General features: G+C 42.4%; 3 protein-coding genes and 1 non-coding gene across 4 annotated transcripts; all 4 read right to left on the reverse strand.

Annotated features, from left to right (window-relative positions):
* Positions 1–6052: 6052 nt before the first annotated feature.
* On the reverse strand, positions 6053–12969 carry LOC128555999 (proteoglycan 4-like). Its single transcript, XM_053539878.1, has 7 exons — positions 12720–12969; positions 9723–12666; positions 9493–9634; positions 8916–9174; positions 8314–8395; positions 7738–8128; positions 6053–7519 (listed from the first exon to the last, which is right to left on the reverse strand). Exons 1-7 carry the CDS (start codon positions 12967–12969, stop codon positions 6053–6055), a joined length of 5535 nt encoding a protein of 1844 aa, XP_053395853.1.
* Positions 12970–13045: 76 nt separating this feature from the next.
* On the reverse strand, positions 13046–14931 carry LOC128556000 (serine/arginine repetitive matrix protein 1-like). Its single transcript, XM_053539879.1, has 3 exons — positions 14269–14931; positions 14012–14207; positions 13046–13923 (listed from the first exon to the last, which is right to left on the reverse strand). The coding sequence occupies exons 1-3, from the start codon at positions 14929–14931 to the stop codon at positions 13046–13048; spliced, it is 1737 nt and encodes a 578-aa protein (XP_053395854.1).
* On the reverse strand, positions 14928–22184 carry LOC128556001 (proteoglycan 4-like). The gene is made up of 2 exons (XM_053539880.1): positions 22113–22184; positions 14928–16085 (listed from the first exon to the last, which is right to left on the reverse strand). Exons 1-2 carry the CDS (start codon positions 22182–22184, stop codon positions 14928–14930), a joined length of 1230 nt encoding a protein of 409 aa, XP_053395855.1.
* Trnae-uuc (transfer RNA glutamic acid (anticodon UUC)) lies at positions 19407–19478 on the reverse strand. Its single transcript has one exon. It is a non-coding gene; the product is annotated as a tRNA-Glu (tRNA).
* Positions 22185–24986: the final 2802 nt, after the last annotated feature.

Here is a 24986-nt window from a genome sequence, read left to right on the forward strand (position 1 = left end):
TGATATAAAGAAGATACATTTGTTCGACAGAAGTGATTAGTTTTCATTGCAAAAATTAAAGTTGTATAATAATAATAATGATAATAATAATAATAATAATGTCTTTTTTTTCAAGACGCAACACAGTTGGGCATGCTAATTAAGTTGGGCATGCTATATAACAGGGATTTTATTTAAGTCAGAAATTGGTATCACAGTGTAAAATAGAAAATGTAGATAACACATGTGAATTAAACTAGAAAAGACCAAAGCGGTTCTCCAAAGAATAATGTATTCGCAAGCACTTCACGTATCGTTTTAGAGATCTGACAGACATTGTGCCGTTATCGTTGGGGTTCAGCAAAGAACACAATAATGTTGTCAGAAATAATATATATATCGATATTACGCCAAAATAATGGATTGTACTTTGCCCTATTGTTTTTGTCTCTACGTGATGAACAGTCTGTTAATCATCATTTAGAGAAAAACTGATGTGAACTACTGGAAACAAGTATTGCTTCATGTCAAACTTCCAACTGGATAAAAGTAGTTTGGAGTTAAAGAGTGTATCTAGGAAAGTAAAAAATATATTGGGAGAAAACACAAAAAAGACGCTGTTTGACTTACGTCTATGAAATATTACTAAAAGACTTAAACACATAATTGTTATACTTTTTTCTACATGTGTAATGTAAATCTATATGAAGTATATGTTGAATAAATGTTTCAATTTAATACATTAAAGAGGTTATAGCAACAATTCACAAAAATTATTCATAATGCTTCAGAATAACATTTCTAAGGGTGATATGTCAAGGCTTAATCAATTAATTTTCCAAACAAAGAGAGAAAAACTGAAAATTTGACACAGATCTCTAACATTTCTGTCAATGAGACTGCTTCAAGATGCATGCTTATCTGTGAAGTTTCATGTCAAATTTTCTGAGAATTGCATAAATCTTTCAACTCTTAGCATGAAGTTATCTGAAGAAAACTGCGTTCTATATATTCTTACTACATTATGTAGTTTTCACAAAATTTATTCATGTGCTATATGAAATCGAACGGGTACTCATTTTTCTTTAAATTAACACAGAATATACACGTGTCTGAAACAAAGATATCCAAGTTAACCGTACGGAAATTGAAAGGGCTCTAGTTAATTGCAATAGATGGACATGGGACAAAACATCTTTTCTTCTGAGAACAGACGGTGATGTATAATATAAATAGAATAAAATATATCAAAATAAAATCAAAATATTAAATGATGGTCTAAATGACGTTGCAAGGAAGTCAGGTTGTTCAAAAACAAACAATTGGTAAAACAACTTGATGCCTGAGGCGTACAAAATAATATTTCTGAAAAGGGAATGTTATTTTCATCTAGAAACAAGATAAAAAGCAATCATTGATAAAGCTAAACACGTTCTTGTGGTCGATCGTTTGTTTCTGTTTGCGTAAAAGGGTCATTCGGTATTTATTGAGTAGATCTATTGCATTTCAATGATTATCAAAACCACAAAGAGAAGCTTTTCGACGAACTAATGCAATAGATTTGTTATTTAATTAAAATTGAGATTGGACAGGAATTTTTTTAATTTCGAACTTGCTGATCATGTAATTAGATAAAACCAAGACAGTTCGCAAGAGCATAAAATACACACAAGAAATCAGATACTTAAGTTATCAGACACGACACTGGTGGTATTGTTATAGGTTTCAGGTCAGGTCGGGAAGATATTTTACACCAAACTTCAGTAGCGAGCTATTGTAGAAGGTCTTTGCATTTTTGTTTTGTTATTCTAAATTACCATTTATAGTTGTTGTTTTTTTAAGTACGAAAGGAGGCACTTAAACCGTGATTTTAGCTTTGGAAGATGTTATTTAATGTATTACAACATGTCTGAAAAATAGAGTTTGTCCATATCTAAAATATCATCATGGTACAATCAGGTGTCATTAAAAGCTTCAATAATGTCAAACTGGGTCTTGGGGGATAAACTTAGCATTAAATATTGTTCATAACAGTATAGTCGTAAAGATAAAACAACATTGACAGGGCGCACTTGCTTAGTTTGTTTCCGGAAACCCAGTTTGACATTTTCTTGCATAAAAAATATCTTTTCATTGGATCCGCCCGTGTATTAACGGGAGAAAAATCGTGTCAAGCACTGTTAATACATGATTTTTATTTTTGAAATGCTATGCCAGGGACGTATATGTTTTTTCAGAGCAGATTGACATCTGGTATCTGCGGCTTATTTCTTCCAGCATGCAATATTATCCATAGTTTGTTTTGTTGTATCAGTTACCAACCCCAAATGCACTGCCTCCAACAATGTACTTATCATGATTTCAGATATGTACAACATTCATTTTTCTGAAGCTATATATTTAACTAAATGAAATATAACAATTTACCTGTTTTGATAAAAACGTTAGCATTTTTCTATTCTCAACTTGTTTGATTTACTACGTATAAGTCTGGAAGCGCTTACTCTGCCCAACTTCCATGAATTTCACTTTCACATAGCTCGAACTTTTTTATTCCAACAAAGTCTATCAATCTCGTCTTATTTTCAAAAACTGTTCAAATGCTTTTGATTGTAGAATGTGTTCAGAATCTCTGAATATCTTGTCTTTTTTAGTTTGGCGGCGCCTGATTACGGTTACGTGTTAAGGAGCATGATAAGATACGGGAAGACAATAAAAAGTATTAAACAAGACGTAGTGCTGACTTCCTGGTAGGAAGGCTGCCTTAACAAATGCGCAACACACAACATTAACCTTCATCTAATTGTGTGACGTCTAGAACAAAGAGAGAATTATCAATAGAGAATAAAATTGAATTAGAAAGTGATAATGGCATTAAATGTTGAAATGAAGACATCAACAAAAGTAATAAAAACACATTTTTCTTAATTATTTCTGTAATATATAGTGTCATGTGCGTATTATTTGCTTGTTATATGCATTAATAACATTAATGCATTAAAAAGGTAATATTTTCTTTCAATTGTGGTGCTCAACATAGAGAGGAGAGATAATAGCATCAAAACATTAATTTAAATATAATTTTATCGCGTCATTTTTAACTTTATCACATATTTTCAAAGCCCTTAATTAAGTAGTATACTACTTGTCAAGTTGTCATGTAACATATATTGACAATGATAGATAGTGAAAAAATAAATAAGATATTTGTTTAAATTACTGCATATATAGAACAACATATCATGAAAAGTCACACATAAACAATAGCTGTATATCTTTGGTATTTGGATGACTGGCTGGGTCCAGGTAGTTTTTTTTTGTCTTTGTTTATTTTTTATTGTTTCTTTCCTCTTTCAGTTTTTATGTTTCTCTTCATTTTGTCTTGAAAATGAATTATTTAACTCCCGTTATTTAACCTAGGTAACTTCAGTATAGAATGTATTATATATATGTAAATGACCATTAATACAAAACTATAACATTTGGCTTGAATATATACGTCACTGAAATTAAATATTTGTATTACCTTAAACTTATTTGGTAGACATTTTAACAGGAAAGCAATGAAGATACATGACCAGGGCTGAAACAAACATGTTTCCATATAAGTAGAATTCTCATTTATGAATGTTCGTTGTTTGCAGCAGTTTGGTTCTTTAGAAAGTGGATCAGTCAAGAATACTTAAATGACATTGGGTAGTCAAAGTATCTCTGAGTAAAAGCCAGTAAATGTTCTGTATGCTGAGTCAGGTGTTCAATGGTTACCATATATGTTTGGGGCAGTTTGTCAATACACCTTCAATATTTAAAGATCTTTGGTTCATTTGTGTATTTTCAGGGCGTTTTGCTTTATTTTAGCAGTGCTTGTTGGTTTTTAATTTGTCTTCAAATCGCTCCTCGTCCACTCCAAATATAGGTGAATTCGATGAACAAATATTTCATTTTTATTTCGCTCGCCCGCTCCTCATATTTTTGGTAAAAATACAATGATCAAGAAATTAATTTGGCGTGGCCTTCCATATAATTTAAATGTAACTGACAATCTTTGCGTGTAAATATCATTTTCAGGTATATTTTCCATATATCGAAATTTCTTAATGCAAAACTGATTAAAACTCCTTGTTAAAATGTTACGGAACTTAAAAAGTCATTTTTATATGGTATCAGAAAAGTTTGCTTAAAGTAGTCATTAAAAGCATTTATAAATGTATGATGTCAAACGGGTGTTATATCTATTATAATATATGAATAACTTCAAAACATGAAAAAAAAGAGTTTGTGCAGTCTCCATTCAGAAAATTTAGAGATTATGTAAGAGAGTTGAGAAAGAATGCATTTAAATAATATTTTGTTTTTGCAAATGTTGTTTAACAGTAACCCAACTGAAAGACAAAGTTAGATATTAAATAAATGTTTGATATATACATTTCTGTGTTTCTTTTCAGGTATTGTAAAAATATCTACTAGAACGGAAACTTGGAAAGCTTTAAAGCTATTGAAGTGTTTCTTTTTTTTGAAGGTGGAGAACAACAATCAGTTTGCACGACATCTTTCTCAATGGCTATTAAAAAGGTTTACAACAATCTGTTTCACCTGGCAATTATTTGCTATTGATCAGAATTGAAAATATCGCGAAGAAGTGGCTGTGGTTTTGATATGAAATATTACATGATTGTGCTATATACTCAAACAGGTTTAAATATTCAATACTATTTGGAATATACATAAATAAAGAGAAGAAATATAATTATTTGTGGGAAAGTTTTATTATAATTATTTTTGTGTAATAAAATTAGATTTAATTTTTCAACGCAGTTTGAAATGTACATAGACAAAGTGAAGGAATTTAACTATTTGTGATATTCAGGTGGATTTAATTTTCAACACAATTTGGAATATATACAAAGAAAAAGCGAAGGAATATAATCATTGGTGATTAGGTTTTGTTGTTATCATTTAAATTCAAATCGGATTGAATTTTCAATACAATTTTGAATATACACATACATTTCAAAGAAATGTAATTATTGGTGATAATCTAATCGGATTATATTTTCAATACAGTTTGGAATATTCATTAGTTGGATTGTGCAGAGCTTTAGAGAAAAAATATAAGTATCGGTAAGTGTTATTCTAATCATTGATATATATTAAAATCTGGTTTAATTCTCCAAACTTTAGAAATAAACATTGATAAAATCAAAGAATATAATTATTAATGACCATTAGTTCTAATCATTAAATAAAATATATCAAAATATACTATCATCTGTCGAGTTAATAGACCTTTCGATCAAACAGGCAAAAGTATTTATAGCGTTAGGAACAATCACATATTATCGGTTTTAAATACATGTTTGTTCGATCAAATCATCTGCCAAGATTTTAAGGCATTTTGTTCTTAATTACAAAGTACGAATGATTCTATCATTTAACTTTGTTTTCACTTTTATAAGTATAAAAAGATAGAACATTGAAGCGGTTTAATTTTTGCTGTAAAATATTTCATAATCAAAAATAGTTTTTCACATATCAAGATTTTGGTTTTTGTCGTTATTAAATGTTTCTGCTTTCATCTAATTGCATATTTTGGCTGCCGATTTCTCTAAAGGGTTTGGATTTGGATTAAATGTCCAAGCCACTTTTGAAATCAGAAGCCAAACTTTTGCAAGAAATTAATTTAAGGACTGTTCGAAACTCTTTGTATGAGTACCGAGTCCGTCTTTTCTCAAAGAAGTAAGTTTAGCACATAATAAACAACTAACAAACTAAAAATAAATGATCAACTAAACGTTTTTCTTTCACTCAAAGGCATAGCCAAAACATTTGTATATTTAATTATATATGGAAAGACCGTCAAGAATTTAGATTGTTGATATATATTACGTACCGGTATCTTAAATTTTACAAAAAACAATTGTCAGAAGAATCAAATCAATTTATATTTCAGAATGTGCTTATTATAATTGAAAAGTACGGAAGAGTATACTGACCCCAATTGTACTTTCGTTGTAGATAAATTCGTCAACACTTAAATATTATATTTATGTATTTCTAAGAGTTTATATATATATTATTTTATTACATGTTTATATTGCTGGTCTGGGGTCTTGGTCTGGTCTGGCTGGCTGGGTCTGGCTGGTCTTCTGGTGGTCTGATTCTGTCTGGGGGGTCTGGTGTCTGCGGCTGGCTGGGGCGGGTTCTGGGGGGTCTGGGTCTGTGTCGGGTCTGGGGTTCTGTCCTGGGGCTGCTGGGGGGGTGGCTGGGGCTGTTCTGTTCTGGGGTCTGTGTCTGTCTGGGCTGGGGTCTGGGGTCTCTGGTCTGGTCTGTGTTCTGGTTCGTCTGTTCTGGTCTGGCTGTCTGTCTGTCGTTCTGGGGTCTGGGGGTCTGTTCTGGTGGTTCTGGGGTCTGTCTGGGTGCTGGCTGGGTTTTGGCTGGGGGGGGAAACTGGGGGCTGGTCTGGGCTCTTGGGGCTGTGGGTTCTGTCTGTCTGGTTGCTTGTCTGGCTGGGCTGGGGTTTGGTGGTCTGGTTTTGGGGGCTGATTCTGGTCTGGCTGTGGGGCTCTGTCTGGGGGGTGTCTGGCTGTTCGTTCTGTGGTCTGCTTTCTGCTGGTTCTGGGTTCTGTCTGTCTGGGTGCTGCTGGTCTGGTCTTCCTGTGTCTTCTGGGTCTGTTTCTGGTTCTGCTTTCTGGTCTGGGTCTGGTGGGGTTCTGTCTGGTCTGTCCCGTTCTGGGCTCTGTCTGGGTTCTGGGGTTCTGGGGGGCTGGGGGCGTGTGTCTGGCTGGTCTGGCTGGTCTGCTGTCTGTCTGCTGGGGTCTGGGGTCTGTCGGGGGTTCTGTCGTGGGTCTGGGCTGCTGGTGGTCTGGCTGGTCTGCGGGTTTGGTCGTGTTGCTGGGTCGGGGTGCTGGGTCTGGGGTCTGTGTCTGGGTCCCGGCTGGGTCTGGTCTGTCTGGCTTGGTCTGGTTTGGCTGGGTCTGGGCTGGGGTTCTGTCGTTTCTGCTGGTGGTTCTGGTCTGGTTCTGCTGTCTGGTGTCTGGGGCTGGTCTGGGTCCTGTTCTGTGTGGGTTCTTCTGGGGTCTGGGCTTGGTCCTGGGGGTGCTGCTGGTTCTGTGGCTGTCTGGTGCTGGGTTGCTGGGGTGCTGGTTCTGGGCTGGGGTCTGGTGTTCTGGGTTGCTGGTTCGTGGCTGCTGCTGGGGGGTTCTGGGGTGGGCTGGGTGGCTGTCTGGTTGGTGTCTTCTGTGGCTGTGGGGATGTTGGTCTGCTGGGCTGGTTTGGGGGTCTGGGGGCTGGTGCTGCTGAGGGTCGTGGGCTGGGGTGCTGGTGCTGTCTGGGCTTCTGCTGTCTGCTTGTCTGGTTGGGTCGGTTTCTGGCTGTTTCTGGGGTCTGTCTGGGGGTCTGTCTTCTGTGGCTGGGGTTCTGGGGTCTGTCTGGGGTTCTGGGTCTGGGTCTGTCTGGGGTGGGTCTGGCTGTCTGGTGTCTGGGGTTCTGGGGGCTGGGGCTGGGCTGTCTGGTCTTTCTTTTGGTTCTGGGTTGCTGCTGTCTGTTCTGGGATTCTGTGTGATTCTGGTGTTCTGTTGGGCTTGGGGGGGGGGAATTCTGGCTGGGATTCTGGCTTGGGGTGGTGCTGGGGCTGGCTGGGGGGGGGTGGTGCGTGATTCTTGGGGGGGGTCTGTGGGGGGGCTGGCGTGGGGGGGGTCTGGGGGGGCTGCTGGGTCGCTGGGGATTCGGTGTGGTCGGTCTGTTCGGCTGATTCTGGGCTGGCGGGTCGGGTGGGGTTCTGATTCTGGGCTGGTTCTGGGGTGGGGGGGTGTCTGGGGGCTGCTGGGAGCTGTGGCTGGGCTGGCTGCTGGGCCTGGGGGCTGCTGATTCTGTTCTGTCTGGATTCTGCTGATTCTTGGGTTGGTCCTGTGCTGATTCTGTTCCTGTGGGGTGCGGTGGGGGTCTGCCTGGTGGCTGTGCTGTTGTGGGTGGTGTCGGGGGGGATGCTGGGGGGGGCTGCTGGCTGTTGCTGGGCTGGATTCTTGCGGCTGGGGTGGTGGCTGGGAGGGATTCTGGCTGGGGCTGGGTTCCCTTCTGCTGCTGTTTCTGGGGCTGGTCCTGCTTGCGGCTGGGGGTTTCTGGGGGGGGTGGGGGTGTTTCTGCTGAGGTCCTGAGGGTGGGGCTGATCTGCCTTTGGGGGGATTCTTGCCTGCTGGTGGGGGGGGCTGGTTTCTTCTTGTTTCTGGGGTCTGTGTGGTCTGGCTGTATTCTGGCTGTTCTGGGGGGTGCTGGCTGGGTGATTCTGGGGGCGTGGGGGTCTGCTGTTTCTGGTCTGGGAATTATTCTGGGTCTTGCTGGTTCTTTTCGCTGGGGGTCTGTCTGGGATTCTGGGTGTTCTGGTGGGGGTGCTGGTTCCTGCTGTGCGGTTCTGGGGGAACTCAGGCTGGGGTGGGGCTGGGGTATTCTGGGCTGGGGGGCTGGTTCTGCTCTGGGTCTGGGGGGGGGGAGGGGGCTCTGTCTGGCTGTCTGGTCTGGTTCTGGCTGGTGGGGCTGTTCTGGTTCTGTCTGGGGCTTTGGGTGGAGGGGGGGGGGGTGGGGGCTGGCTGCTGCTGTGGGGGCTGGCGGCTGTCTGGTGCGTGCTGAGTCTGTCTCTGGATTCTGTTGCTGGTGGGGGTTTGTGTCTGTATTCTGGGGCTGTCTGGGTGGGTCTTGGTTAGCTGTCTGTGCTGTCTGATTCTGGTTCTTGTCTGGTCTGGTTCCGTGGGGTCTGTGGGATTCTGGATCTGGCTTTCATTCTTGTTCTGTTCTGTTCTGGTCTGGGGTTCTGCTGTCTGGGGGGGGCTGGTTCTGGGGGTTCTGGTGGGGTGCTTGGTGGGGGGGGGGGGGTCTTTGGTCTGCTGGTGTGTCTGGTCTGGCTGCTGCTGCTGGGGGCTGGGCTTTGGGTTCTTGGGGGAGGCATTCTGTTCTGTCTGCCTGATTCTGGTGTGGGGCTGGGCTGGTGGGGTGGCTGGTCTGGGGGCGGGGGTTCTGTCTGGCCCCCTGTGGGTTCTGTTCTGGTTCTGATTCTGGGCTGCTGGCTGGCTGTGGGTCTTTGGGTTCTGGATTCTGGGATTCTGATCTGCTGCTGTCTGGCTGGTTCTGCTGGTTCTGGATTCGTTCTGGGGTGGAGGATTCTGGTTTCTGGGGTTCTGGTTCTGTTCCTGGGGGTTCTGCTTTCTGGATTTCTGGGTTTCTGGCTGGGGGGGTGTTTCTGTTCTGGCTGGGGTTCTTCTGTCTTTCTGGCCCTGTTCTGGCTGGTCTTCTGTTCTGGGGTCTGTTCTGGCTGGGTCTGGCGGTCTGGGATTCTGGGGGGTCTGCTGGGCTGGTGGGGGGGGGTCTTGGTCTGGGTTCTGGCTGTGTGGGCTAGATTCTGGGATCTGTCTTTCTGGGGTCTGCTGGGCTGGGGCTGGACTGTGCTGGGTGGGGGGCTGCTGGGGCTGGGGGCTGGGGGTGGTCTGTGTTCTGGGGGGCTGGGGGGGGGGCGGGGGTGGTTACTGGGTCTGGGCTGTCTGGATTTCTGATTCTGGTTCTGGTCTGGGCTGTATTCTGGTTCTTCGTCTGCTGGTTTCCTGTCTGCTGGGGGCGGTTCTGTCTGGGCTGGGATTCTGGGGTTCCTGATTCTGATTCTGTGGGGGTGCTGTGGGGGGGGCTTCCTGGGGGCAGGCATTCTGGTGTCTGCGGTTCTGTCTGGCTGAGTCGGTCTGGCTCTGTCGATTCTGTGTTGCTGTGGTTCTTGGGCTTTGCTGTTCTGGGGCTGGTGGTATTCTGTCTGGGGGCTGGGATTCCTGGGGGGAAAATGCTGCTGCTGGTTCTGTCTGGCTGGGCTGGGTTCTGTCTGTTCTGTCATGAATTCTGGGGCTGTTTCTGTTCTGGCCTGTTTCTGTTTTTCTGCTGGGGCTTGGTGGTTCTGTTCCTGCTGTCTGCCTGCTTGCTGTTCTGGCTGGTTCTTTCTGCTGATTCCCTGGGGATTCTGGGTTCTGCTTTGGGTTCCTGCTGTTCTGTTTCTGGTCTGGATTCTGGAGTTCTGCTGGGGGTCTGGCTGGTCTCTGGGGGTGGGTTTCTGTTTGAATTCTTTCTGCTGGTCTGTGGCTGTTCTAGTTCTGTTCTGGGTTCTGTCTGGTTCTGGATCTGTTCGCTGATTCTGGGTCTGATTCTGCTTGGTTCTGCCGGCTGTGGCTGATCTGATTCTGGTCTGGGGTCTGGGTTCTGTTCTGGTCTGCTGGGAATTCCTGTTCTGGCTGGGTTCTGTCTGTTCTGGCTGGATTCTGATTCTGCTGCTGGTTCTGGCTGTGCTGCTGGGGGATTCTGCTGTCTGGTTCCTGGATTCTGCTGTTCTGTTCTGTTCTGCTTGTTCTGTGCTGTTCTGGTCTGGCTGGCTATTCTGGGCTGTTCGTCTGGCTGGGTTCTTTCTGATTCTGCTGCTTGTCTGGGGTATTCTGGTCTGGGTTTCTGGATTCTGCTGCGTTCTGTTCTGCTGGGGTTCTGGGTTCTGGGCTGCTAGTTCCTGATTCTGGTCTGTCTGGTCTGTCTGTTGCTGGGTTCTGGGCTGCTTCTGGGTGGATTCTGCTGGGTATTCCTGGTTCTGATTCCTGGGTTCTGCTTCAAAGGCATTCTGGTGCTGTCTGGCCTGTTCTGCTGTCTGCTGCTGAGGTTCTGCTGTCTGTTCTGCTGGCCTGATTCTGTCTGCTGTCTGGGGTTCTGGGTTCGGCTGTGGGGCTGTTCTTTCTGGCTGTGGGGTTCTATTCTGGTTCTGGGTGGCTGGATCTGCTGATTCTGCTGGGATTCTCCTGCTGTTCTGGCTGTTTCTGGGGCGCTTCTGGTCGGCTGGTGGGGGGGGTCTGGTCTGGTTCTGCTGGTCTGGCTGGTGCTCCTGCTGGTGTTGGGGGTCTGCTTTCCTGCTGCTTTCTGATTCCTGTTCTGGTTCTGTCTGGGCTGGGGGGGTCTGGGGTTCTGTTCTGAGTTCTGATTCTGGTTCTGGCTGGTTCTGCTGGCTGGTTCTGTCTGGGCATTCTGTCTGCTGTTCTGGCTTTCTGGGGCTCTGTCTGATTCTGTCTGCTGCTGGTCTGATTCTGTGCTGTGTGCTGGTGTGATTCCTGCCTGTGTCGTGGTCTGTTCTGTCTGGTTCTGACTTTCTGTCTGTGTCCTGGGGGCTGGTTCTTTCTGGCTGGTTCTGGTGGGGGCGGTGATTCTGCTTGTGGGTCTGGTCTTGATTCTGCTGGTTCTGGTTCTGTTCTGGTTCTGGGGAATTCTTGATTCTGCTGGGCTGATTCTGTGCTGTCTGTTTCTGTCTGGTTTCTGGTCTGGCTGTTCTGCGGTTCTGGCTGTCTTTTGGATTCTGTCTGGGCTGGGATTCTGGGGTCTGGTTCTGGGCATTCTCTGATTCTGGCTGAATTCTGGGCTTGGGTTCTGGGGTCTGTTCTGTCTGGATTCTGTTCTGTTCTGATTTATGGCTGGCTGGTTCTGTCTGCTCTGGGCGGGGTTCTGGCTCTGTGTCCTGACTGTTCTTCTGCTGGGTTCTGCCTGTTCTGTTCTGTTCTGTGCGTTCTGGTTCTGCTGATTTTCTGTCTGTCTGTTCTGCTGGATTCTGGGCTGTTCTCCTGTTCTGCTGTGGTTCTGTTCTGGGTCTGGGGGCTGGATTCTGCTGGGGGTTCTGCCTGTTCTGTCTGGCTGTTCTGCTGCTGGCTTCTGTCGGGGCTGTTCTGGGGTTCTGATCTGTGGTTCTGATTCTGGTTCTGGGCTGGGCTGTCTGGCATTTGTGGGGGGTCTCCTGCTTGTTCTGTTCTGGATTCTGCGAGTCTGTTCTGGTTCTGTTCTTGGTTCTGCTGAATTCTGCTTGGTCTGTTCTGATTCTGATTCTGCCATTCTGGGTCTGGGTCTGGCTTTGCTGGTCTGTCTGGTGCGGCTGGGGTTCTGTTCTGGGGATTTCTGCTTTCTGCTTCTTGGGACAATATTCTGTCTGCTGGTCCTTGGGGATCTGTTCTGGTGGGGTGATGGGTTCTGTTTCGTCTGTCTGTTCGTTCTGGTGCTGGTCTGGCTGGTCTTTCTTCTGGTGGTCCTGTTCTGTTCTGGCTGGGTTCGTGGTCTGCTTGTCTGGTGGCTGGATTCTCTGGTCGCTGGTCTGGGCTGGTTCTGCGGGTTCTGTGTTTCTGGGGGCTTCTTGTTCTGTTCTGATTCTGGGTGCTGGTTCTGAAAGCTGTCTGTTCTTGGTCTGGCTTGCTAAAGGCTGTCTTCTGGTGGCTGGGATTCGGTTCTTTCGTGATCTTGATTCTTGTTCTGCTGGGGGTCTGGTCTGGGGATGGCTGTCTGGGCTGATCTGGTGATCCTGGCTGGGTGCGTTTCGGTCTGATTCTGCCTGGGTGGGGCCTGGATTCTGCTGTTCTGCTGTTCTGGGTCGGATTCTGGGGCTGATTCTGATTCTGGGTGGTTCCCTGGGTTCTGGGTGGGTTCTGTTCTGTTCTGGCTGGGTCTGGGTTCTGCTGGCGTCTGCTAGCTGTCTGGATTCTGGTTCTGTCTGCTGCTGGCTGTCTGTTCTAGGGCTGTTCTGTTCTGTCTGATTCTGCTTGCTGGGGCTGGTCTGGGTGCTGGGGGTTCTGTCTGGGTTCTGCTGCTGGTTTCTGCTTCTGGATTCTGATTCTGGGGGTCGGGATTCTGGCTGGCCTGGATCTGGAGCTGGATTCTGATTCTGATTCTGTTCTGATTCTGGTTATTCGTTCTGGTTCTGCTGGTGGGGTCTGCTGTCTGCTGGTGTGTTCTGGCCTGGGGCTGCTGGGGGTCTGCTGGGCTGTGTTGCTGGTCTTGGATTCTGTCTGCTGGATTCTGTCTGGTCCTGGGGTCTGGTGTCTGGATTCTGTGTGATTCTGCCTTGTCTGTGTCTGGGGGATTCTGGTTCTGCTTGTTCTGTTCTGGTCTGAGGGTTCTGATTCTGCTGCTGGATCTGGGTTTCTTTCTGGATTCTGTCTGGTCGGGGAGCATTCTGATTCTGGGCTGCTTGCGTCTGTGGGGGGGGTCTGGTTCTGGCCTGGTTCTGAGCTGGGACTTTCGCTGCTGGCTAGTCTGTCGGGTCTGGTATTCCTGTCTGGTTCTGTTCTGCTGGGGGTTCTGGTCTTGGTTCTCTGGGTCTGGCTGTCTGGTTCTGGTTCTGGTCTGTTCTGGGGCTGGATTCTGGGCTGGGCTGCTTCGTTCTTATTCTGGGTTCTGTGGTCTTGTGGGGTTCGATTCTGGGGGGGCTGGGGTCTGCTGCTTCTGTTCTGGTTCTGGCTGTCTTTCTGCGTCTGTCTGTTCCTGCTGCTTGGTTGTTGCTTGGGTTCTGGGGTGGGGTTCTGTGCTGTTCTGGGTTCTGGTTCTTTCTGGTGTGGGCCTGCTTAATTCTGCGGGTTCTGTCTGGATTCTGCTGGGGATTCTGCTTCTGTCTGTTCTGTGGTTCTGCTGGTCTGCTTTCTTGTCTGGGGTCTCTGCTGGTCCTGGAATTCTTTCTGTCTGTCTTCTGTCCTGTGTTCTGACTGGGTCTGCTGTCTGGGTTCTGTTCTGGTTCTGGGCTTGGTCTGCTTTCTGGTTCTGATTCTGGCTGGTCTTCTGCTGGGTTCTGGTTCTGTGTCTGGTTCTGGTCTCTGGGGTTTTCTGGATTCTCTTCTGCTGTTCCTGCTGGTCTGCTGTCGTTCTGTGTCTGGATGGGCTTGGCTGTTCTGGCTGTTTCGGGGATTCTGGGGTGTGGGCTGTCTGTTCTGGGTCTGGCTGGGGTCTGTTCTGTGTGATTCTTTTCCTGTCTGTGGGGGTATTCTGTTCTGTATTGCTGTTCTTGTTCTGCTTTCTGATCTTGCTGTTCTGGGATTCTGGCTGTGGATTCTGTTCCTGGGGATTCTGGTCTGTTTCTGTTCTGATTCTGTCTGTTCTGCTCTGTCTGGGGAGTGGTGCTGGCTGGTTCTGATTCTTGGGGGTGCGGGCTATTTCTGCTGTGGGTGTTCTTTTCTGGGTTCGCGGGTGCTGTCTATTCTGGGGGGTATTCTGTCTGTTCGGCTTTCTGGGTTCTGGTCTGGTTCTGTCTGGCTGGGCTGGTCTGTTCCTTCTCTGTTCTTGGTTCTGGTTCTGTGTTCTGTTCGGTGCTGCTGGCTGTTCTGTTTGGACCATCTGGCGGCTGGGTCTGGGGGTTCTGGATTCTGTTTCTGGGGTTCTGGTTCTGTCTGGGGGGCTGGGTCTGGGGGCTGTTCTGGTGTCTTGGGGGGGTTCTGGTCTGGGGGGCTGCGGGTTCTGTTCTGGTTCTTGGATTCGGCTTGCGTGTGGGGGTTCTTGGGGGTTCTGGTGGCCTGTTCTGATTCTGTTCTGATTCTGGGTATTTCTGTCTGCGTTCTGTTCTTGGTTCTGATTCTGATTCTGATTCTGGGTTCTGGGCTGGTTTCTGGATTCTGGGTTCTGATTCTGTTCCAGTCTAATTCTGATCGGTTCGGTCTGGGCTGTCTGTGCTGGCTGCTGTGGTTCTGGATTCTGGCTTCTGCATTCTAGTTCTGGGGTCCTGGGTCTGCTTCTGGTTCTGTCTTGGCTGCTTTTCTGTGAGTGGGGCTGTGTTCTGGGTGCTGGTCTTCTGTCTGGCTGGGGTCTGGTCTGGATTCTGGATTCTGTCTGAGCTGGGTTCTGAGTTCCTGCTGGGCCTGGCCTGACCTCCTGTCTGCTGGGTCTGCCGTGCTGTTCTTGTTCTTGTTCTGTTCTGCTTTTCTTTCTGTCTGTTCTGGCTGTTCTGGTTCTGGATTCTGAGTCTGTGCTGTCTGGGGCTGTTCTTTTCTGTCTGCTTTCCTGCTGATTCTGGGCTGGCTGCTGATTCTTCTGTGTGGTTCGAGCTTGGTCTGTCTGTCTGGCTGGTGGTGTCTGAAATTCTGTTGTCTGTTCTGCTGGAAGGCATTCTGTTCTGTCGTTCTGTCCTGTCTTCTGGGTTCTGTCTTTCATGATTCTGGTATCTGGGGTGCTTCTGATTCTAATTCGCTGTCGGCTGCTGGTTCTGTCTGTCTGCCTTCTGGGCTGGATTCTGGCTGGTCTGTGTTTCTGCTGGGTTCTGCTGTCTTGTTCCTGATTCTGGCTGTCGTCTTTCTGGGCTGTTCTGGGGGTGTTCTGCTGTTCTGCTTCTGGGCTGCTGTCTGGTCTGGGATTGCTGGTCTTCTGGTCTGGGTTCTGTTCTGGTTCTGGAATTCTGGCTGTCTGGCTGGCTGCTGCTGTATTCTGAATTCTGCTGGCTGTTCTGGTTCTGCTGCTTTGGGGATTCTGCTGATTCTGGCCTGGGGGCTGAACTGGATTCTGTCTGTCTGATTCTGCTGGATTCTGTTCGGGCTGTCTGGTTTCTGTTCTGATTTCAGCTGGTTCTGTGGTTCTGGTCTGGGGTCGGTTCTGGACTGTTCTGGTCTGGGATTCTGCTGTTCTGCTGTTCTGGTCTGTTCTGGGTTTCTGCTGTCTTGTTCTGCTGGGGGTTCTGGCTTGTCTGGCTGTTCTGGGTCTGTCTGTGCTGGGTTCTGGCGTGTCTGGTTCTGTTCTGATCCTGGTTCGGGTCTGCTGTCTGCTGTGGGGTTCTGATTCTGTTCTGGTCTGCTGGGGTTTCTGTTCGGGTTCTGGGGCTTCGGGGTGGTTTCTGCTGTGGGGTGTCTGGTTCTGGGTTCTGGCCTGCTATCTGGGCTGGGCTGGGTGGGTGGGGGGCTGGGCTTTTCTGGGGGGATTGCTGCTGATCTGGGTGTGACTGTCTGGGGCGATTGCTGGGATGTGGGTGTGGGGCTGGCTGGGCTGGGTCTGGGGCTGGTCTTACTGCTGCTGGTCTGTCTTGCTGGGTTGAATCTTGCTGTGGGCTGGCTGCTGGATCTGCTGCTGTGGCTGTCTGCATCTGGCTGCTGGGGGTGCTGATCTGGACTGCTGGTGGATCTGGCTGCTGTCTGATCTGCTGCTGCTGCTGGTATCTGGCTGGGCCTGGCGGGGGGGGTCGGGGCTGGGGCCCGTTGCTCTGGGGGGGGGGTGTTGGGTGGGCTGGCGCCTGGGTGGGCTTGGGCGGTTTTGACTGCTGGGGGGGCTGGTCTGCTGGGGATCTGGGGTGGGGGCGGCTGCTTGGGATCTGTATAGATCTATGTACAGTAGATGTATGCAAATAAAAAAAGCCTATCTGTAGTGAATATCTTCAGAAGTCATTACATATAGTCACTGAAAACCGTAATCTATCGGGAGGTCCGGAGGCCATGGGTTATCCGATTGAACTATACCCAATCCTCATTTCCAAGTTCTGGTAAAGATCTCTATATATAGTCCATTTTAACTGACCTGGCGGGTCGTAGTTTCGCGACGGTCGTGCAGGATATGTAGTATTTTCGGCAACCTGATATCTTATTCACAGGTCATCTACCTTACACTGTTACCTTCGTAGCTCTACCTATTTTGCTCGTTTTTTGAGATTACAATTATTTGCATAAGCCAGAAATTAGCTCCGCCCCGCCAGGTCAAATAAAACGCACTATAATTCAGCGGTTACACGTTGGAAATGTTTTTTCTACTTTCATTCTTTCACGTTGTACTTAACAACTAAATTGTAAAATACAGCGACCTAACAGAATTCATAAATGCCTCGCTATGCTTTTCTTAAATTTCGCGCCAATTGTTAGTAGTTTTGGCCGTAACGTTGTCGCCCTGTCTATCTAGATTCTACTTGATTTTCAAAGATGTATACGTAACCCGGCTAGCTCACACTAGTCGGTAGAGCACGAGAATTTTAATCTCGAGGTCGTGGGTTCGAGCCGCAACTTGGGCTCAACATTTTTCTCATTCTCTACCGTAGTCGTAATTAGAGAATTGTAATTTTCTCGGGCTTCTTATGAAAAACAGCGCTTTAAAAAGATGTTGACGCAGAATGGTGCAATGCTTCTGTAGACAACATGGCACTATATAGTCCGATTATTGAGAGTCTTCATTTTTCAAGGAGAGACGTAGTTAGATACATGTAAACTAAGCATTATGCACCGCCTAGATTGATTGATTGATTGATTGTGACCATGCATTCATTTGCCGATATCGTTTTGGGACAATGAAGGCAAGTGACTTAAAATTGATTACTTTCAACTGTTAAAAATAATTAAAGATGCAAAGATAAAATGCAATATGCATAAATATGAGAATTCGCCCAGTCGAACATATACTTGTAGTATTGACAGATCTATATACAATACATGTTGGTAGATCTATATGTACAATACATGTATGCAAATAACAAAGCCTATTATAGTGAATATCTTCAAAAGCCACTACATATAATTTTTCTATATAATTGATATAATTGATTACTTTAAACTGTCGGGAGGTCCGGAGGCAATGGGTTATCCAATTCCACATTTGACCTTCTATTTTTCCACGTTCTGGTAAAGATATCTATATAACAGATCCATGTTTGAAATGTTTCCTTTACTTTGATTATTACTCATGTTGTATTTAATTATTAAATTTTAAAATAGAGCGACCTAACAGAATTCAGGTTTACTCTAGAATAAGTGTCCCGCTAAGCTTTTTTTTTCTTTTCTTTTTTCTTATTTCGCGACAGTTGTTAGTTGTTTTGGCGGTGACGTTGTCGCACTGTCTATCTAGATTCTACGTAATATTCAAAGACGTATACGTAGCCCGGCTAGCTCACGCTAGTCGGTAGAACACGAATCTCTTAATCTTGGGTTCGTAGGTTCGAGCCCCACGATGGGCGTAACATTTTTTCTCATTCTCTACCGTAGTCGTAATTAGAGAGTTGTCATTTTCTCATACCACGTATGAAACAACAACAACAAAACAGCGCTTTAAAAAGACGTTGACACAAACAGTTATTGTAGACAACATGACACTATAGACACTACATGTATATAGTTTGATTACTGAGTTTTCATTTTTAGCTCATCTGATTTTTTGAAAAAAAAATGATGAGTTATTGTCATCACTTGAGCGGTTGTCGGCGTCGGCGTCGACGTTGCCTGGTTAAGTTTTATGTTTAGGTCAGCTTTTCTCCTAAACTATCAAAGCTATTGCTTTGAAACTTGGAATACTTGTTCACCATCATAAGCTGACCCTGTATAGCAAGAAACATAACTCCATCCTGCTTTTTGCAAGATTTATGGCCCCTTTTGTACTTAGAAAATATCAGATTTCTTGGTTAAGTTTTATGTTTAGGTCAACTTTTCTCCTAAACTATCAAAGCTTTTGCTTTGAAACTTGGAATACTTGTTCACCATCATAAGCAGACCCTGTACATCAAGAAACATAACTCCATCTTGCTTTTTGCAAGAATTATTGCCCCTTTTGGACTTAGAAAATCAGTTTTCTTGGTTAAGTTTTATGTTTAGGTCAGCTTTTATCCTAAACTATCAAAGCTATTGCTTTAAAACTTGCAACACTTGTTCACCATCATAAGCTGACCCTGTACAGCAAGAAACATAACTCCATCCTGCTTTTTGCAAGATTTATGGCCCCTTTTGGACTTAGAAAATATCAGATTTCTTGGTTAAGTTTTATGTTTAGGTCAACTTTTTCTCTTAAACTATCGTTTTCTTGGTTAAGTTTTATGTTTAGGTCAGCTTTTATCCTAAACTATCAAAGCTATTGCTTTAAAACTTGCAACACTTGTTCACCATCATAAGCTGACCCTGTACAGCAAGAAACATAACTCCATCCTGCTTTTTGCAAGATTTATGGCCCCCTTTGGACTTAGAAAATATCAGATTTCTTGGTTAAGTTTTATGTTTAGGTCAACTTTTTCTCTTAAACTATCAAAGCTATTGCTTTAAAAGTTGCAACTCTTGTTCACCATCATAAGCTGACCCTGTACAGCAAGCAACATAACTCCATCCTGCTTTTTGCAATAATTATGGCCCCTTTTGGACTTAGAAAAATCATTTTCTTGGTTGAATATTATGTTTAAGTCAACTTTTCTCATAAACTATCAAAGCTATTGCTTTAAAACTTGCAACAGTTTTTCACCATCATAAGTGGACACTGTACATCAAGAAACATAACTCTATCCTGCTTTTTGCAAGAGTGATGGCCCTTTTTAGACTTAGAAAATCATGGGTAGGAAAATATTTCTGTTATACAAAAAAAAAATCAGATGAGCGTCAGCACCCGCAAGGCGGTGCTCTTGTTTAAGCAGAGACGCAGTTAGATGTATACAAACTAAGCAATATGTACCCCCTATAAATATGAAAAATACATAACACGTCAGTGCAAATATTGGTGTCTTTCTATAAATACAAGGTACCTAAGCATTTATTAGGAGTATGAAGCTTTAATAGACGGTGTAACATGAACTGATGAACGTTATATGATGTAGATGTGCAAGATAAGTGAATATTCAGACATCACTTCAGTGTTCTGAAATGTCACGGCTAAACAAAATGATTGTGCATTAAAGAGAACAAAATGTGTTCCGGTGCCGGGAATCGAACCCGGGCCGCCTGGGTGAAAACCAGGAATCCTAACCACTAGACCACACCGGATAACTCGTTACACATATTGAGAAAATGTGGCATATATCATAAATAAACAGAGTGAGATATATACTAGTACTGTTATTTCGTTTTTTGATCAAGACAAAAATGTTTGAACACCTTTGATGAAGACCAACAAAGATCGTGTATTAGTCAGTCCGGCGGTGTACAAATACAAGTTTTTGTAAAGCGTGGTACTATCTGCTGTTTATTCATAGATTAGGCCTAACAACGTAACATCCACATATCATACTTTTTACGTATTATTATATACATGTTTATCATACTTATTACCTATACATAATATGTCATGTAATATCATATTATTTTGTATGTTTTTCCTGTTCATTGGCCAGTCGATATTGCTAATAAAATATTGTTGTTGTTTTTTTTGTACTCAAGATAAATCCCTTTTGATCGATGAAAATTTTACATTGTATGTTTATAAATATGTATAATATATGACAGATCATCGACACAAAACAGGATTTTGATAAATGGATATTTCTCCTAGCTTTGCAAGTCCAACAATATTCCTCTTGTGATTTAAAATTTCACCTCTAACTTAATAATATTTCTAGTTGTCCCATACAAAATATTCGAGAACTACCTACGCTATCTGCGTACATTAATTATTTTCACATGTGTTCATCTGATAAATAATTTGTGTAAATTCTACATTTCTAAATCTTATATGACAGAACAACAAATTACGAATTCCTAGGTACACCATTTATGTTTCTACATTGAAGACTGGGTCAGTATTTATGTATAGAAGAAGGAGAACAAATAAAGGTAAAACAAACTCTTTTTATGGCAGCCAGTTCCACACACCTCAGAGTAGGCCAAACAAAAATACAAACGGTAATGGAAAGATACATCTTACGGATTACTTCAAATATGACGTAAAAATAGAAATGGAGTAAAAACATAAGCAAGATGACGGGGAGGGGGGAGGTGGAGGGGGTAGGGGTGGCGGGGATAATGGTTATTAAAATATCGGGATGCACGAGAAGGGAGTATATAATGGGTTAGAGCGAAGAATCACCATCGACATAATAAACAATATATGCCTAATATATGAAAAGACAAAAATATCAAGTTGAAAATAAGGACACCGCCTTGAAATGGTAAGTTACCTATGCAAAGAAAACAGCTCAAGAATGTCATGAGATTTTCATTTACATCAGAATAACCACTAGAAATACAATAATGACTAAACCAATTTTCTAGTTTTAGTTATAATCGAGATAAACGTCAATTAGATGCTAAACGGCATTATCAGTTGGGAATAAATATATAAATTGAAAATCAAACAAATAATAAATAACAATGATTTTCGACAATTTATTACATGTATAACGTTGTCTTAAAAACTGAAAATATCTGTAACGGGTTTGTGTCCAATAATTGTACATCTTCATACAATACGATCTGATCTAACACTTACTAGTAGGCATTTTTAGTCTATCCCGATGACGAGTTGTATACCCGATTAAGGACGTATTTACCTGTTTACCTGTATAAGGGGACATCTCAAAATACTCAAGTGATATAACGCGGTGTAAGAGTAGCATTAATGCCACGACTTTATTTATTTATTTCATACCAATCTGGTGGTTAATATCTTATTCTGGGTATGTCATCGCTTCGTTTATTAACGTTTTAGAGTGAAGCTGTACACGTATATGAATTTCCCGTCAGGAAGTCGTCTTGAATTCAGACTTTTGTAACCATGTTTTCAATAAAGACAAATGTAAAAAAAATCAAACATAAATGTAAAAAAATGGATAAACGTAGAATAAATAGTAGACTAGCCACTAGACTAATAATAATATTTTTCTACATTTTTTCTTTTTCGACGAATTTAATTTTATAGAGACAAAAGCCAGTCTATTTTAGAGATTTTCACAGAGGAATGATGTTGAAATTATGATATTGGACATAGAATATAGACTGGCTCAGTTCACTACATTTAATCATAAAAATGTAAAAAAAAGATATATCATAGTCTAGGAGCTAGTCTAAATAAATAGATAAAACTATAGAATTTTAGGCTGCATTACACGAAACGAAATAGCATTTATGCCAGCTACGTATTATTTAATAAAGTTTGTAACTCTTAATTTCGAGTTACGTACCTTTCTAGCCCTATATTTTTAATGTTTTATATACCTTACTAGAAATGTCGTTTTACTACATCGACCTTTCGAATTTAATAACATATACTAAACCAATGCCAATCCCTAAAACGTCCATAATTCAGCCAACTTGAATACTTGCCAGCTTGACAGTGACAAGAGGGCAAAATACATGAAATATAAGGGCATGAGTTATGAACCTTGTGTTGTATAATGTTGGTGATGATGTAGATTAATTTCTTTTTTTTAGACTGAATCGAATCCATTTAGTAATTACAAAGACTAAGTGAAAATGCACCAAAACTTTATTTGAAAAAAAAAAAAAAAAAAAAACCAGCAAGTTGAAAAATTGGATTTTCTAATACCTAATACTCAAAATTTAGACTTAGTATCTCGAGATTTCGTCTAAACAATTCTATGATAAAACTGAATTGCGATAGCAGGCATTGCAACTTGCTCAGCTTTGAAGGTCACATAGATTCGTACCCTGGCCCGATCGTACCATCACAATCATGGGCTCTAGAGGCAAAGGCAACAAAGTTGGATCTTGTGATCTAGATGCATCCTCTGACATTCTTGAACAAAAGCTTAATGAGAAACTGGATGCCAAGTTTGCAGAATTACATGAAGCTATTAATAATTTGGCCACCAAAGATGAAGTTGAAAAAGTGAAATGTTCGTATTGCCAGGTTCGAGTGTGATAAGTTGGAACAATACACTAGGCGAGAGAATTGTCGCATTCATAATTTTAAATATTTCGTCAGAGACAAACCTCACTGGGGAGGTCATAAGACTGTTTAACCATATCTCAGAGTTATCGGAGCAGGGCCATGAGAAGGATGCCGAGCATCAGAAGGTTGAATTTTTTCATTCGGACATTAGTATCTGTCACCCTTTGAAGGGAGGGAAACGACAAGTTATTGTGCGATTTGTTTCCCGGAGTAAGCTGAAAGTCTTATTCAGCATCAAGAAGTATCTCAAAAATTCTTCAGTGTATAAGGGCGTGTACATTACTGATGACCTTACACCACTGCGCATGAGGCTATTCGATGTTGTGAAAAAGAATGATGCCGCCAGTAACGTTTTTACTCGTGACGGGAATGTTCACTGCACGTTCAAGGGTAAACACGTGGTTGTTTCTTCACCAGATGATCTCTTCAAGCTAGAAATCGACGTTGACCTTGACGCTCTGGGGCTTAAAGACCTAACATAGGAGCCTGTGGAGAATGAGACTTTACAGGAAACTCAGAACTGTTCATGTTCATCCCAATGTTCTAATTCGTTTTCACTTGTTAGGGATGTAAATACAAACACTTCATGTTCTTCATGTTTTAATGGTTGTGATTCTCATTGCCACTTAGTTGATTTTGTTAGTCATTCCTCATCTAGTCATTTGTCATCAGAACACATTACAAATGTTCAATCTGATTATGATAGACATTTTATTTCTCATGATCATGTTTATAGTGCACAGAAAGAGTATACTTTTCTTAAAATATCTTTCATCAATGTTAATGGTTTATCATCTAAAGTATATTTGCCAGAATTTGTAAATTTTGTTAGTAAGTCAGATGTATGTTGTATAGCTGAGACTAAACTTGACCAGTTTGATTCTCCAGCTATTCAAGGTTATACTTTTTACAATGTTAATCGTGATATTACTAAACGTAAATCTGGAGGTGTTGGATTATTTGTTAAGTCCACTCTTGATACAAATCCAAATACAAATACTTGATCAATGTTGTGAAAACTGGTTGTGGTTTAAGTTTAAAAATGATAATTGTATTTTTGGTGTTGTGTACTTACCCCCAGAATGTTCTGTGTATAGCTCACTAAGCTTATTTGATAAACTTGAAGAATGTATTTTAGATTTTTCAAGTAAGTTTGATGATGCTACTTTTTGTATTTTTAGTGACTTTAATGCTAAGACTAGTAAACTTATGGATTTTACAAATGTTGACAAGTATATAGCTGATGTTAACTTTGATGATGTTGCTTATCGTAATGTTGGTATAAATGCTTTATCTGTTCTTGGTTTTCCAACCGAGCGTTATTCCAATGATACGCACAGAGCTGACAATTATGGGAGACGATTAATTGAGTTGTGCAAATTTACAGGTCTTTTAATCGGGAACGGTAGATGTGGTCTTGATACATATGTTGGTAATCCTACAACAATTCATGACAGTCTTATTGATTATGTTATCTTGTCGCATTGTAATTTTCCTAAAATCTCAAATTTTAAAGTTTTTGATTTTGATCCATTGTTATCAGATGTGCATAGAGCTATTGATTTAAGTTACAAGATACTATGTGTAAAGGAGAATACAGATGCTGAAAATATAAATTTGTACAATGATGATAATAATGAATCTGTTCGTGCTTGTTGGAACTTAAGTGATAAAAACATATTTTTGTCTCATTTTAATGAACAAGAAATAAGTGATATCTCAGTTGAGTTGGATAATGTAATCTCAAGTAATGAGTTTAATGTATTTGAGATTAACAATTTGACAGGGAAAGTCAGTGATATTTTTATCAAAGCAGCTAATCAATCTGGTATGATAAAGACTTTTGTTAGTCAGGGCAACAAGAGTTGTAATAACAAAATTAATAAACCATGGTTTGATGATGTCTGTATTTCACATAGGAAGGATTATTTTGCATCAAAGAATAAGTTTCGTAAAAATAGATGTCAAGAAAATTTTAACAATATGTTGGATAAGAGTAAATCATATAAAAAAGAAATAAATAAGAAGATGAATGAATTTCAAAGAATCATTGTTTTGAAATTAAAAAGCTTAAGAGTAATGATCCAAAGTCCTATTGGAAGATGCTTAATAAATATACAGATGAGAAGAAGACTGTTGTTAACAATATTACTAGAGAAACCTTCTTGGAACACTTAAGTAAACTCAATGTAGTGTCTGATCAGGATGATGCACAGTTTTGCCTACGGTACTGCAAAATGTTAATGATGATAATCATATTATTAATGTTCCTGTTTCCGAGCCAGAGTTATGTAAAATTATTAAGTCATTGAAGAATAATAAATCCTCATCTCCTTTTGATAACATTTTGAATGAATATCTCAAGTTCATGCCTGATTGTATGTTACCAATTGTTTGTAAATTATTTAATATCATTCTTGACTCTGGTATTTTTCCAGAACAATGGAGCAAAGGTGTCATATTACCATTATATAAAAATAAGGGTGATGTAAACGATCCTGATAATTACAGAGGTATTACAATACTTAGTTGTGTTGGTAAATTGTTTACTGCCTTACTCAATGCTAGAATTAATACTTTCCTCGAATCTTCAAATATTTTATGCGAAGAACAAGCTGGATTTAGAAAAGGCTATAGTACAGTTG

The sequence above is a fragment of the Mercenaria mercenaria genome, chromosome 3, assembly GCF_021730395.1.
Source record: "Mercenaria mercenaria strain notata chromosome 3, MADL_Memer_1, whole genome shotgun sequence".
Lineage (NCBI taxonomy): Eukaryota > Metazoa > Mollusca > Bivalvia > Venerida > Veneridae > Mercenaria > Mercenaria mercenaria.